This window comes from Rhamphochromis longiceps, linkage group LG6, assembly GCF_057381845.1.
Source record: "Rhamphochromis longiceps isolate RC_006_pf linkage group LG6, R_longiceps_female_GT1.1, whole genome shotgun sequence".
Taxonomy (NCBI): Eukaryota; Metazoa; Chordata; class Actinopteri; order Cichliformes; family Cichlidae; genus Rhamphochromis; species Rhamphochromis longiceps.
In genome coordinates this window covers 16,774,321-16,788,692 of record NC_140562.1, presented here as the reverse complement: position 1 = coordinate 16,788,692, position 14,372 = coordinate 16,774,321, and the positions used below count along the sequence as shown (strand labels likewise).

The 14,372-nt window shown below is 43.1% G+C and overlaps 1 protein-coding gene across 2 annotated transcripts in view; it reads left to right on the top strand.

The window, feature by feature from the left end:
- Positions 1-14,372, top strand: part of LOC146667769 (protein sidekick-1-like) — a 289,559-nt gene that overhangs the window by 96,432 nt on the left and 178,755 nt on the right. For both annotated transcript variants that reach the window (XM_085409457.1, XM_085409456.1), the window contains exons 2-4: positions 10,048-10,204; positions 12,686-12,792; positions 13,151-13,298. In XM_085409457.1, the coding sequence (XP_085265583.1) occupies positions 10,048-10,204; positions 12,686-12,792; positions 13,151-13,298 (412 nt within the window). The remainder of the gene's footprint in view (positions 1-10,047; positions 10,205-12,685; positions 12,793-13,150; positions 13,299-14,372) is intronic.

Sequence of the window (14,372 nt, the reverse complement as noted above, 5' to 3'; positions counted from 1 at the left end):
AAACAAATGTTTTTAATGAGGGGGTGTAAAGTGCTGAGGAAACAGTAGGGGGAGAGTGAGGCCCGGGGATAAAAGAAAAATTGCAGAAACAAAGGAATAATTATCATCTGTGCTATTTTTTGTGTGATTCAAAAGGACTGAGGTGTTTTCACGGTTCCTTGTGTGCTCAACTTTCTTCAGAGAGAAAGAGGATGCTGTTGTCTCTGTGGGAGGTATTTATTTCACTCCCTCCCAACGCTCCCATTCACCTCCTTGCTCCTCCTGTCTGCCTGTCTGCTCATCAGAAAATAGGAGCTGACAGTTGTTTGTGTATGTGTGTGTTTTGGTGCGTGTGTGTCTTAGCAGATGTGCCCTGCAGCGTGGCCCACCTCTTAAATGTCACTGATCCTAGTCTCTTCCACCTGATTACCCTAACCCCTCCAACCCCACCCCTTTCCCCCAACACACCACCGCTCCACCTCCCACTTCTATGCTGCATCTTTTCTGCCCCATTTATTACCCCCCCAGCCGCCCCCACATGGATCTGCATGACCCCATGCATGCGAGGTTGAGAGTGCCTACATCCACTCGTACTTCCAGTGGCGTAAGGTGCCTTTTCTTCTGTACCAAAGTAGCTGTTTGCACAGAACAGTCTCTTTCAATTACAGTGCACTGTGTTCAGAGCTGACATTTCAGCTGGTTGTCCTATAGAGACATATGCATACAAATGCATGGGCATATACTCACATGCTTACGCTGACATTATTAAATGCCACAAAAAGCAATAAACTGACATTTTGTAATCGACTGCTCAGGCACAGTTTTGGTTAACACAACAGTCTTGATTATGAGAAACAGAGTTACACAATGGCCAATCACTAAATGGGCACAAATCAAACTGGCATATAACCAAAGCCGATGCAGTCTGCGCATTGCCTTCCCTTCACCAGCCACTGTACCAGCATCATTAGCGAAACCAGACAGAAAAATCTCAACTTTGAATCGTTCTCCTTGACATGCTTTTGTTGTAGAGGTTGTACCTCTCAGCACATCATGCTATTAGTGGCTTTGACACCGAGGAGCAAACACTCTCACAAGCAAAGTCAAGCGCGTCGACTTTGAACTCGAGACTCGACTGTTCCTCGACTCGTATGCCATTGCATGTGTATGTGTACGTGCACGTGTTGGCGTCTGCATCGTGCCTGCTGGTCTGACATCTGCCAATCAGCACATCAGGATCAGTCAGTCATCTGCCAGCTCTTCACAGACAGCTATCAGTCAAAGCTTGTAGAAAAACATGATTGGAGCAGGCAAGAAAGGGGCTTGGGGGAGGGAGTCGTGATTGGCTGTCTTTTGCAGAAAGAGAGGTTAGGGAGAATGTTATGTCTTCAGTGAGAGATGCTTTGTTCTTGTAGGCAGTTTGACATTCAGTAGTCAATTAAAGCGGCTGCCAACTTGAAAAGTCATGAGTTAAACTCCTGATCAAAGTTCCTCGCTCACATCCTGTATGCTCTGCTCCATCTTACAGCAGATGAAGCAGGGGAAACATTTTCCTCTCTTGTGCACGCTTCTCTGCTGTTTTATGTCCAGGAGTAGTACTTCTTGTCTGTGGTCGCTCAGCTCCCTGTGTACTCTCCATCTTATAGTTCAGCTAAAGCCTGCTGGGATCAGTGGGTGAGCTCCAGCCCCGTGGATTAGCGTCAGAGCCACTTTGATTTCATCATCATCAAAGACAGCAGGTGTTTTCTGCTTAACTGTCATCTTCTTTGGTCACTACATTCCCTCGGTTAGTTTTCTCTTAAGATTGTGTGAATATGTCTGTAGCTGTCTGGGGCCGTCATGATTCTGGGTGTGATTTGGGCCTCCAAACTGATGGGACCACAGCCGGCCGCTGTTGACATTTAGGAGATAAAATCCTACAGTGTGTGGCGTTTAATGAGTCTAATCGTTTGCCTTTTGATCCAGCTGCTGCTCGTCGTTCTCATTAAAATGATTTTAAACGTGTTGGATTTTTACATGTGGGATCAGTGCTGTCAACATCATTCACCAGGAGGAACGTGAAAATGATTTTAAAAAGTCCAGTAGGCCACGAGGGAGAATTATATTATAACCCAGTTCATCAGCTTTCGGGTCAGAGCCGCAGCTCACCTGATATTCACCTCACTCTTGTGAGGTTCACTCACCTCGAGCGCTCTGTAGAATTTACTGTTGGTTTTGCCTTATTCCACCATTTTAGCTCGTTCTCACATTGTCTGGATGTTTCAGTTTTGATGGACCATTTAAAAATCGGGGCTCCTATGGGAGTTTGCCTAATGATGTAACTCTAATCATACGCTGGCTGTTATCCAGTGTGTTGATCCCTGTTTTCGCTCATTAGCGCAATATGCGCTCCTCGCTGACTGTCAGTGAGAGGCTGTCTAGTCTTCCTGAGTTGCACTAATGCTAATGTCTTTAAGCTTTGTGAGGTACGGGCTCATCAGTGACAAACCTTAAGTTTTGTAGTTTCAAAATTCGGTTACACACGTGTGTTTTCACCCGAGTCGCTTGACGGGAGGGATCATATCTCATTTCTCAGCCCTTTCACGTTATGTTGTTCAATTAATTAGCCCCTTTTTTCGACCCTTTTCCGACTCGTAGCAACATGCCAAAAACTCAACTCATAATTCTTCCTCTCGCCTCACACACTGTCAGTCCAATTAAGTGCTTTTAAATGCCTGTTGAAACAAGCGCAGGCAGACTTATTAGATTAAAAAGGAATAGAACTCATTCGCACTCCGTAATCAAATAGACTGCTGTTGCCGTGAAGGGGAAAAAATGCTTAGCCATGCAGCTTGTACCTACATATGCATACAAAAATTACTCTTAAAAAAAGAGACTGATTTAGTTATTTCTTCCCCTCATGCGTCAAAAAGGCATGGCAAAGGGTGTGTGTGTGTGTGTGTGTGTGTGTGTGTGTGTGTGTGTGTGTGTGTGTGAGAGAGAGAGAGAGAGAGCAATATAGCCTACCAGTAAATCAGTATTCATAGACTATAGTCAGCTCTGCCGGCCCTGTCTCACAGTAGGGGTTCAGCTCTATGAAGATAAAGTGATTTTTCTGGAGTGAGCGAACCCTAATTCTGACCTGACACACTCACACACACATGCACACCAGCACTGTAAATGCACTCACACACTCATATGCAATAATTAAGCAGGCAGAAATGAAATCCTCAGCTTTGTTTCATCCAAGCGTTCTCATTTTCTCGTGCCGAGGCTGCGATGTACACTAGCGCCACAGGGTTTCTGTCACAACGGGACTGAACGGACTCACGCGCAGGCTCTAGGTCTTGAAAGCACAAGAGTCTTTATTATGATGCACCAGGTGATTATTTACAAAAGTGAGGGGAAAGCCGGGCTCCGGGGGTCCACACACGAACGGGAAAGACACGCACACTCTCCGTCCACTCCTCTTCACACTCGCACACTCTCCGTCCACTCCTCCTCACACTCCACTCACTCGGGTAACACAGGGGTAGGTCCAGGGAATGAGGGTCGGCAACGGTCCAGCGACGAGAAACACAGGGCTGCCGTCTTATAAAGGAGCTGGATCACTCGTGATGAGCCACAGGTGCGTGGGCCAAGGGCAGGAGCCCGCAGGTGAGCTCCGCCCAGGCAGAGGGAGGAGGGAAAGAGGGGAAAGGAGAGAGCAGGAAAAAAAAATTAAAAAAAAGGAATACAAAACATATGTAGCCGTACTGAGCCGACCGGGTAGGCACAGGGACCCTGACAGTTTCCTTGCATCTGAATGCACAATGGCATCGTGAAGAGCTTTTCTGACCACCTGTCAAACTTTCCACACGAAGAAACCAACATTTTTAGCCGTTCTCTTACTGTTTTGCAGAATCTTGACCCCACGTAGAGAGGATTTCACATCTAACCACAGCTGTTGCAGTAAAATTCAGGGTTATTTAACACTGTGTAATAATAATCTTTTTTTTTTCTTGCCCGTTTCTAAAGGACAAGCCATTTAAGGGCTAATTTCCACCGCACATTTGCTCCGTGCTATAAAAATTCAGAGGTGAAGAGGAGAGTAGAGAGAGCAGGATCATGGTGGACCATCAGCCCCGAAGCCACAACCCTGGTCTTCTCCTCCTCCTGTCCTTTCATCCTCCTCTCCTCTCTCTCTTCTTTATCGCAGCGCTCATCTTCCCGGCAAATTGAATTCCTCCCTAGAATCTGCCTAAGCAGCTTCATAAGACCAGCCTGAGAGTGGATGTGTGCGCGGGATGCGTCAGGAAGAAAAAAAAAAAGTGTGCATGTGTGCTTCTTGGCTCTCCTGTCACATTTGAAGGCCAACCTCTCTGTTAGGCAACGATCCTCCTGAAGAGAAAGAAAGAGGAGACCTTGAGCTGCCGCACTCTTTGACAGAGATGGACCAGGGGGCAACAAGTGAAAGAGGGAGGAACAAAGGGAGGATGATAGGTGGCTGGATAGTGCAGCTTCTGAGAAAGACAGACAGGTCAGAAATGGGGAAGACTGCGGGGGGAGAGAGAGGCTGACATGTTGAGATTGAGTGACAGAGAGACAGACAGTGTGGGGGAGAGAGAGAGACAGACAACGCCAGTGATTGAAACATGCTGTTAGCTGACCTTGCTCATCTCAGAAGGGTGTTCGGAGTGTTCTCTACAGAGTGTTCTCTGTCTATCTGTAGTTTCTCATGGGCTGCCTTTAAAGGAAAAGAAAGGGCTTAAGGAGTGACAAGGAGGGGAGTGCCTCAGGCTGGGCTTTGGAGTGGACGCAACGCGTGATGTATGAACGAAGTGGTGGATGAGTGTAATGGTGCAAAACATCCACACTGGCATACGAAGCAGCCATTGTAGCTGAGGGTTGTGTCAAGCTTTTAAGGCTGCTCTCTCACTTAACACGAACACAGTTTTCATGGGGACATTAGTTGACATTATGCATTAGTTATGCCCCCTCCCTGACCTTACCTGGCACTATAGACTCTAGAAAGTGCATTAAACCCACCCTCTTTCTTTTGACAGCAAGGGGTGCCTCCTCTCTAAAAACAAGCTTGGTTGGAGTATATAGGAATACGGTGATCAACTCTCTTGATTTGACAGTTTTCTGATTAAATTTACACTGATCAGACATAAGATTCTGACCACCTGAATAATATCTTTTTGGTCCTCTTTTTACTGTAAAAACAGCCTTGACCCCTGAAGGTGTGCTGCGGTATCTGCAACAAGATGTTAGCAACAGATAGTTTGAGTCTTGTAAGATGTGATTTGGGTCCTCTATGGATTGGACTTCTTTGTACATCCCACAGATACTCGACTGGATTAAGATCTTAAGACCTCAGACTTGTTGTTGTGGTCCTCAAACCATTCCTGAACCTTTGTTTTTGTAGCAGGGCTCGGGCCACATCGATCAGGCAATAGTTTCCATGAAAATGTGTCCGTTGTCTGGAACAATGTTTAGTGTCAAAGTAGCATCCACATGTATAGCAGGACACAAGGTTTCCCAACAGAACATTGTCCAAAGCATCACACTGCCTCTGCTAGGGCTGCTCAATTAATCGAATTTTAATCACGATTACGATCTGGGCTTTAAACGATCATTAAAAATGACTGAGCCGATTATTAGCCCCTCCCTCGTGCTTTACTCTCGCGCTGCTCCGTGTGGCAAATCGAGCGCACCTCTCTGCATTTCGAACACGCATCACAACAATTAAGAGGACCCAAGGGAAGCTCGGAAAGCTAAGCAGAAGTTATTTGGAGAGGAGAGTGACTGCCGCTGGTTGAAAAAACAGGTAAAAAAAACTTCAGTGGTGTGGAAACATTGTGGGTTCGCGGAGTCAGACGTGGCTCAAGTAGACATAGTGTGTAAACTTTGCTACAGTGTGGTAGCTGCACCACAGAGCAACACTGCAAAGTTCACTAAACATAGATGTTTACATTTTTCATTTATTTTTTATATTGCAAACATTTGCACTGTTATCAGTATTTGCACACTATTTTATATTATTTTTTAAAGTCATTATTCAATACATTGTTATTGTTAACCCTTTAAATCCCTGTAGAACCGGAACTGCGTAAGCTAGCGCAATAATTTGTTTTGCATATGAAACTGGAGGAGTTGTACTTACATCTTAGAAACTAGAAACTCGCTTTGCCGATCCGATCAGCTGTTCGTAACACTTCCCACATTGAAACAGACGTCAGCGGAACTATCGCATGTCCGCCATTTCCTGTCCGAAACCGGAAGTGACTTCATTTTCGCAGAAAATGTAGTTTTTTACTTGTAGGCCTTAAAAGCCTATACTGGTGTTTTTATAAGTCATGTTTGACTCTATACTTTTCTGAATAGTTGCTGGGATGCTTACAACTCGAATTGCACTGCTGGAAATAGTTTGTTTTGATGCACATGCTGTTTTCTTTGCAAATTTGCATCATAGGATTGTTTTTTGTTTTTCCTGCAGTATATAAAAATTGCTGTATCTCCAAAATAAAACTATGAAGACACTCAAAATAAATTTCCTGTGGTGGGAAACTATTTTTTGTAACTTTTTTGTATTTAAAGTTTTGAGGGATAAGCCTCTTAAATTTCCCCAAGTAGAAATATATGTAAAAAAACCAAAAACAATTTTCAATTTTTTTGTAGTTTATTGCACTTTTTTGCAATTAATGTAATTACTATGGACTTAATGCATACATATTATTAAAATATGGGCTATAACAGTTGTATTGATGTATAGCAACTTGAAATGCTCCCAAAAATGGCACTACAGCATGTAAAAAAAATTATATAAGCTCTGGCGGACTTGGTTCTATGGTAGATCTTAAAGGGTTAAATAAATATCGTCAAATAATCGTGATCTCAATTTCAGTGAAAATAATCGTGATTATCATTTTTGCCATAATCGAGCAGCCCTAGCCTCTGCTACCTTGAATCCTTCCGATAGTGGATCCTGGTGCCATGTGTTCCTCAGGTGAGTAATGCACACGCCCCTTTTACATCTTTTATGTAATGTAAAAGGAAACATGATTCATTAGACCAGGCCACCTTTAAATTCTCTGTGGTCCAGTTCTGATCCTCATGTGCCCACTGTTGGTGCTTTTGACAGTGGACGTGGTCGCCTACCTGGTCAGCAGTTATGCAACAAACTCTGATGCACTTTTCAAGGACACTTATGACAAGGCTACTTGTCAACTGTCATACTCGCTCAAATTATCGTGATGGTAATTTGACAAATTATTGTCCCTCTCTAAACCAAAAAGACAGAGAAGGCATGGTCTGCTTTGACAAGTTACTGGCCAGTGTACATGCAGTGCCCCTCGAGTTCTCATTCATATTTACTCATCATGCGTGGTTCCATGAAGCAGAGGTTAATATCATGGTAGCTACACACATTTTTCATATATAGTACTGGACTATATATTCGAAACAGACTTTTTTGACGAGGGTTGAGTGTGTGTGTGTGTTTGTGTGTGTTTTTAGGTAACTATGCACAAAGCATGATTTGTCTGCCCTTGTTAATGCTGTATGTCTGTGTTCCCTTACTTAACAGAAGCTCTGTTCTGTTCGTTCTGTGCATGTGTTATCCAAAAATGTATATTATGATTGACAAATGAAACCCTCTAACAAAAACCTGATATAATGATACAATTCAGGTGATTTTCCCTTGGAAGGAGGCCAAAGCCCAATTTTATTTATGTAGCATTTGTATCCGGGTAAAACAACGATGTCTATGTCTGCCTAAAGTAAATGACAACCACAACACTAAACATAGCTGGAACACTGTGTTTAAAATGTCAATAGAAACATTTTTAGGTTGTTGTTTTTTTTGTTCTTTTGTTTTTTTCAAACAGCCCTTTTAAAGGGATGTGAGGACTGGCCAAAATGTCCTCACCTTCCCAAAAAGTTCTCACTCCCAAGGTAGCAGTAGAAGCAAACTTGTATTCTTTCTCTGTCTTCCTCTCCCTCTCTGTCTCTCCCTCACTCTCTGAGGCATGCAGCTGTGAATTATAGTGCTGGTCAGCAGTATGACATTGGAGTCTGCATTGGCAGCCATCGTCTGTAGAAACAGAATATTCCAAATAAATCCTTATGCCCACATGCGCTCGCACTCTCTCTCTCTCTCTCTCACACACACACACACACACACACACACACACACACACACACACACACACACACACACACACACACACACACACACACACACACACACACACACACACACACACACACAGACTCCCATATAAATCTGTCCTAGCAGGAACACTTCCCTTTTGTGCACAGAGCAGGCAGCTATCAATCTAAAAGAGAGAGGGAGAGGGTGAAACAGTGGAAAGTGGAAGAGAAGAGGAGGGGGAAAAGTGGCCCTGAGACATCCAGAGGGAATAAGGGAGGAAATGCAGACAGTGGAGATGAAGTGAGAGGGGTGGAAGTGATACAGAACTGAGGAAGCTGAAACGACAGGGAGGACAGAAGATCTAGTGGACGGCAGGAGGGGAAAGGGGGAGCGTTAAGAGTTATGAACCTGTCCATATTTACTGTCGCTAGAAGATAGGCTTCCACTCAAACGGATGCGTGTGTATGCATGTGTGAATCTCCTGTTCAGTCCAAACCCAGATGCTAATTTTTGTTGAGTGGATCCAGGCCTCGGCACATGCAGTCCAGCAGCAAGTGGCTTTGGACAGCCTATTTAGCCTTGATGCCCCTATGCTGTGTGACAGTGAGCCAGGTCCTCACACCTGAGTAGAAAGTTAAAGAGTGGATGGCATTGCTTGGACAGCAGCTGAGCCATTCAGCAGCTGCACCTTGCAAGCCAGGCCAAGTGATTTCAACAGGCTTATCATAAGATTCAGCTTGGGCACTGTGAGTGTCTGTACAATGCGCTATTGTACAGTATCTGTGCTTGGAAACTTGGCTGTTCAGGAGCACAATACATGTGGTGAAAGGGAAAATGCTCTCTGTCAGGATGGAAAAAGCTAAATGTGGAGGTGAAGAACCCAGGATTACCATTACAGTGAAAGCATGTTTATACTGCAGGCATGCTCATTGGTCAAAAGACTCCTGACAGAATCAGACAAGCTTGAGGGAACAATTTAATCATCGCAACATCTGTACCTTTTAGTCTGATCAATTCCACATTACACTGCATCTGACGAACAGGATGCTCAATCTAATTTTTAGCATAAGGGTTAAAAGCGTCTGTGAAGCCTGACCTTTGTCTTTGTGCAGTCTATGCTGGAATTTGATATGCTTTAAGTAACAAACAGCAGATGTTGTTTGCATTCAGAAGAAGTAGTCAAGTTACGTGGTGCCTTTCCAGGGAGTAAATGTGATAGAATTGCTGCTTTTCTGGACCGTTGATGCACATCAATGCTGCGAAATAGGATGTGTTGGAGCACTCATGCATGCCGCCATGCGCTCAGTTCAGCCGTTTGAGCTTACACAGGAAACAAAAGGTCTAAGTGTATGGACAGGCATCACATATCCTACCTGTGCTAAGCATCTGTTGGGACACATTTTCTCTTGGTCTGTCTTAAAATCAGTGTTACAACTTATTATGCAGTTTGATCTGAGATATTAGTTGTTTATTTAAAATTGGTAGGTTTTCTGAAATGCTGAAGTACAGTTTTGTGGAAAAAAACTGGTATGTGTGTCTGTATAAAAAAGCTTTGACAGGCGTCACTAATAGGGTGAGGGCTCTCTAGACAGTCTCGCAGGAAAAATATAAATATAAATAAAGCAGCTGTAGATGGAGTAGCAGTTTTTTTCCTATTGCTTTGATGTCAGATGTTTTCTTCTAAGCCTGAAATGAGTTTTCATATCTGATTTGACATTTGCAAAATGGCACCTAAAACCATTATTACAGAATTTTCTGATTCCAGTCTGAAACTCTTCTCAATAAAATAAGAGAAGACTTGTTTTTTTGTTTTCAACTTATTGTGCAAAGGCCGTGATTTCTGTGGTGTATGAATACAGCAGAAATCAGCCGTGTTGTCTCAGAGTGACTAAAGCAGACTATTTCAAACACCACAAATAACACATTTTCCTTTCTGTGTCTCTGTCCGTCAGAAGTGGCTCCCTACCTACGAGGGGGTGGACAAGGGCAGCAGGTGGTGTTAGAGGGAAACAGACTGGTGCTGACCTGCCTGGCTGGAGGCAGCTGGCCTCTGCAGTACCGCTGGACTCTCAACAACAGCAACATCACTGACTGGACGCCACAGTACAGGTCAGTTAGCACCCACTGCCTAGTTATTATGTCAGACTTTCTGTCGTGAATCTTCTCATTGTCTTTAAGTGTATATGTCTCTCTCGTACCCTTCCTTTCATATACAAACATCTGCAGAGTAAGAGCTGTTCCCGTTAGAGATGGAGTGTGTGTAGAGGTCAGAGCATTCGGACAGCAGAGCCAAAGTGAGATTAATAATTACATTAGCACCATAAATATGTATATGGTGTGGGTAAAGAGGAGGGGATCCAATCAATATGTCTGTGCTGTTTCTTTGCTTTTTGCCCTGTACCTTTTCTTCTCCTCCTCCTCCTGTGCCCCCTCTCTCTCTGTCCCTGTGTGTGTTGGTTGGTAAGAACTAAGCAATTCCTCTCGGCAAAACTCCAGCTGTGAAACAAAATTGTTTTTCACATCATTCAGAAATGGAGGGAATCTTGGGAATGCATACACACTGAGGGAGGGAGAGGTTGAGCCAGCAGTTTTGTAGGCAGTCGTTGTTCGAGCCAGGAGGTACAGTGTGGCTCTGGACTGCTCTCAGCGTTCTGGCTACTTTAGTTTGGTGAGGCTGTGCTGAATTGGCAAGCTGCAGTGAATATGAGTGTGTGTGCGTGTGTGTGTGTGTGTGTCAGGATGTGGCCATCTGCTAAGCCTGATTTTAGTGTTCTACCTTTGCAACTTTATATATGCTCATTTACATATTTTATTCTCAGTTAAATGAAGACATATAGTGTGGGATGAGATATTGAACCTCACTAGATCCTGATGTGCTATATAGCAATAGCACCTTTCTGCCATTGATATATAAACCATTTTCAGCAAATTGGACGGCCTGCAGCTTTGTGCATGCTGCTGCTACAGGAGCGGGACCAAGCAGTGCTCGATAGCAGTGCTTTGCTGTGATTTTTGGTCATGTTTACAGTTAATACGGGTCTCACAGATCCACTTAGTTTTACATAAACTCAGAAACATGCTTTGGGCTTCCACATAGTAAAATCCTCTTTGGAATATTTTATTTTTCTTCATCCTTTATCTTAGTTTAAAGCGCTGGTCAGTGGAGAATTCAGATGCACAGTAAGTGACAATGATTTACATTAATGGAAGCTTCAGCTCCGGCTTCTTTTATCATTGTCAGTTCAACGGCAGTAGCCTGCCACTTTTTGCACATTGTGAGTTGGAATAAAAACATCACTAAGACAAGTTAGACTCTCAAAAAAAAAGAAGGCAGCAGCGTTTGCTTTGTTTTCAGGGACACTTATGACAAGGCTACTGCATTGTCTTCAAAACTGTATAACATGCTTGGCTGACAAACTTATTTCTCACAATGCATGTGTTTTTTCCCTCAAGCCAATACTTGTCTCAGTTACGTGCTGTATAGTTTTAGAATAATATAAACCTGTTGAAAACACATAAATATTAATAATTTCTGGTCTGACGAACTTCAGATTTAATGTAAAATGACTACCGTCCTACATTTACCTTCTTCTTTTGTGCAGTCTCTCATCACAGTATTACACAAAACAAAATCGATTTTTATTTCTTGAATCAGTCAATCACATTTAACGCTAAGCTTGTCAGAGAAACTGACTAGGAAATTACTGCATTGTCTATATATATATCTGTATCTAAATATAGTGGTAGATGACAGAAATCTAACAACTTGTTGGAACTTAAAACACATGGTGTTTCCGCTGCACACGGCTGTTGAAAATGTAGCTGACCAGAGAGAGAGGGAGATAGATTGGTGGTAGAAAGTGTCCAATATCAAAATCTGTTTTAGGATCAGAGCTGCTGTGTAATGTGTCGTTCCTGATTCAAATGGAGTTGGGTTTGTGAGTCTTTGATGTACATGTGTGTATTTGTGTCTGCGGGTTTGTGTATGTTGGCAGCATGCACTGACAGCCTGGGAGTTAAATACTTGGCTGTCCTGGTATTCGTAATGAGCCCCAAAGCGATGTCCGGTTTTGCTATGTCTATCCGGTTTGTGCGGAATGTGTGTGTGTGTGTGTGTGTGTGTGTGTGTGTGTGTGTGTGTGTGTGTGTGTGTGTGTGTGTGTGTGTATTTGTCCAGCATGGTACCAACCTAGATCCTATGCCAAGCTTCCCATTAGTGAAGCACAGTCCATTAAAACCCCATTAACAATCCTTCTCAGAAAAAAAAAGACCTCGCAAACATCAAAAACCTTTTCATACGCGGCACACAGATGCAAACAGACACACATACATGTACACAAACTGTGCATATGCTCTCTCTGCCTTCTGTTATCTGGAAACTTTTACAACCTTAGGCCCAATCCATTTTCTGAGATCAAGGACATGAAAGGGAATTACACAAGAGTGCACGCATATGGACAACCAGACCTCCACCTTCGTTCCCTTCTGTCTTGTTGGTCTCCAGACATCACTCCCAGTTTTATTTTTATTTACAGCTTTGAGAAGAAAAACCTACCCTTATAGTCTTCCTCTCCATGTGTCCATCTTTAGGTTGTCTATGCCGTCCCTGAAGAGGACTGATGCTGGACTGTATCAGTGTATGGTGAGGAACAGGATGGGAGCAGTAATACACAGGAGAACGGAGGTGCAGGTGGCCTGTAAGTACACACAGCATACACGGACACACACGCTGGTTTAAAGTAAACTGAGTAAAACAATTGAAGATGTTGTTTTGTGCACAATTAAAACTTAACAAGCTTCAGCTTTGCTCAATTCTTACAATCTTACAAATATTGAAACAGTGATGGTTTAAAAAAGCATTAGATAGCATCTTGGCTAATGCTAACTGACTGTGAAGACAGCGTGATTGGTCAGTTCCAATACTGATTCTACATCAACAGTTTTATGATGATGTAGGGACAACACCAACACCGGCATATCTGATTGTGCAGTAAATGTATTGTGATGCATTGGTGTTGATCTTCATACTCTTCATCCTTCTCTCTTTTCCTCAAGTTCTGGGTAACTTCTTGGCCGAAGAGCAGAGAAAGACGGTGACTCAGGGCCGAGCAGCCCTCATCAACCCTCCTCCCCTTGCTTCGTTTCCTCAACCATTGGTCACATGGTACAAAGATGGACACAAGATAATCCCCAACAACCGAATGTAGGTGTTTCTTTTACCCTTTTGCTTTGTGTCTTGAGCACGCACTTGTGTTTGTATGGTGTCTTTTGCAGTCTCGAGCACAAAGTGTGTCTAACAAAATACCGCCTGAGATAAAATTTTAATTTTACAGTTCTTATCCCACAGTGGTGTATTAATTAGTGTTCTGCAGAAGCACAAAAGTTCTTTTAATCCTCGCATGTCAATTGCTATGAATAATAAGCTATTTAGATAACTGACCCTTTTCATAAGAAGAGACACAGGACATTATCAAGAGAAGATAAAGCGGGCTTTTCAGTGAATCAAATCTACAAGGTTATTAAGTAATTTTAGGTGCATGGGAGATATTCTTTTATATTAATTGTACAGCAGAGATATGAGGGTCCCTGTGTTGTGTAAGCTGTGCTTCACAGTCTTTTTGTTTGATGTTATTCTCCAGCTCTTTTTGAAATGCTGACAATTTGCATATTATTTCTTAGTTGCTGCAGATATCCTGTAAGTGTCACTCTTTTGAAAAAATGCTCATAAGCTAAGCACAGGGATGGTAGTGTGCTTTTGGTTTGCAGAGTGGTGTGATATAGATTCAGGCAGCATTTTAAATTAATTTGGGATATGCACCTTTTTGAATCGGCTCCTCTGTGACAATAGCTGTTGAGATGGAGACCTTCAGTGATTTTATTAGTCTCTGCTTGCACTCTGAGATAACTAACTCCCCATTAAGACCACTAACTGCTCCCCAGTGTGTTATTGAATGAAATTGTCAGTGGCCTTGCTGTACACGTAAACGGTCAGACAGCAACTTTTTCACCCCTTTAACGACAGACACCACCTCCAAAGAGCTTTTCAGAATGCTATGTGGATTCAGGTTATATAAACAGGGTTTTTTTTTTTTTTTTAACTTTGGGGGGGGGGGGCGTTGCTTTTGTTTCTGGTTCACATCAAGTTTGAATTTGCTTTTAATTTGGACGAACTAGGATAATGTACTCCTGTTGAGTTAATGGGGCTTTATTGAGAGTGGCTTAATGATAGTGGACTGCAATTATTTTGCTGCACACGACACTATCTGCATGAAGGTGT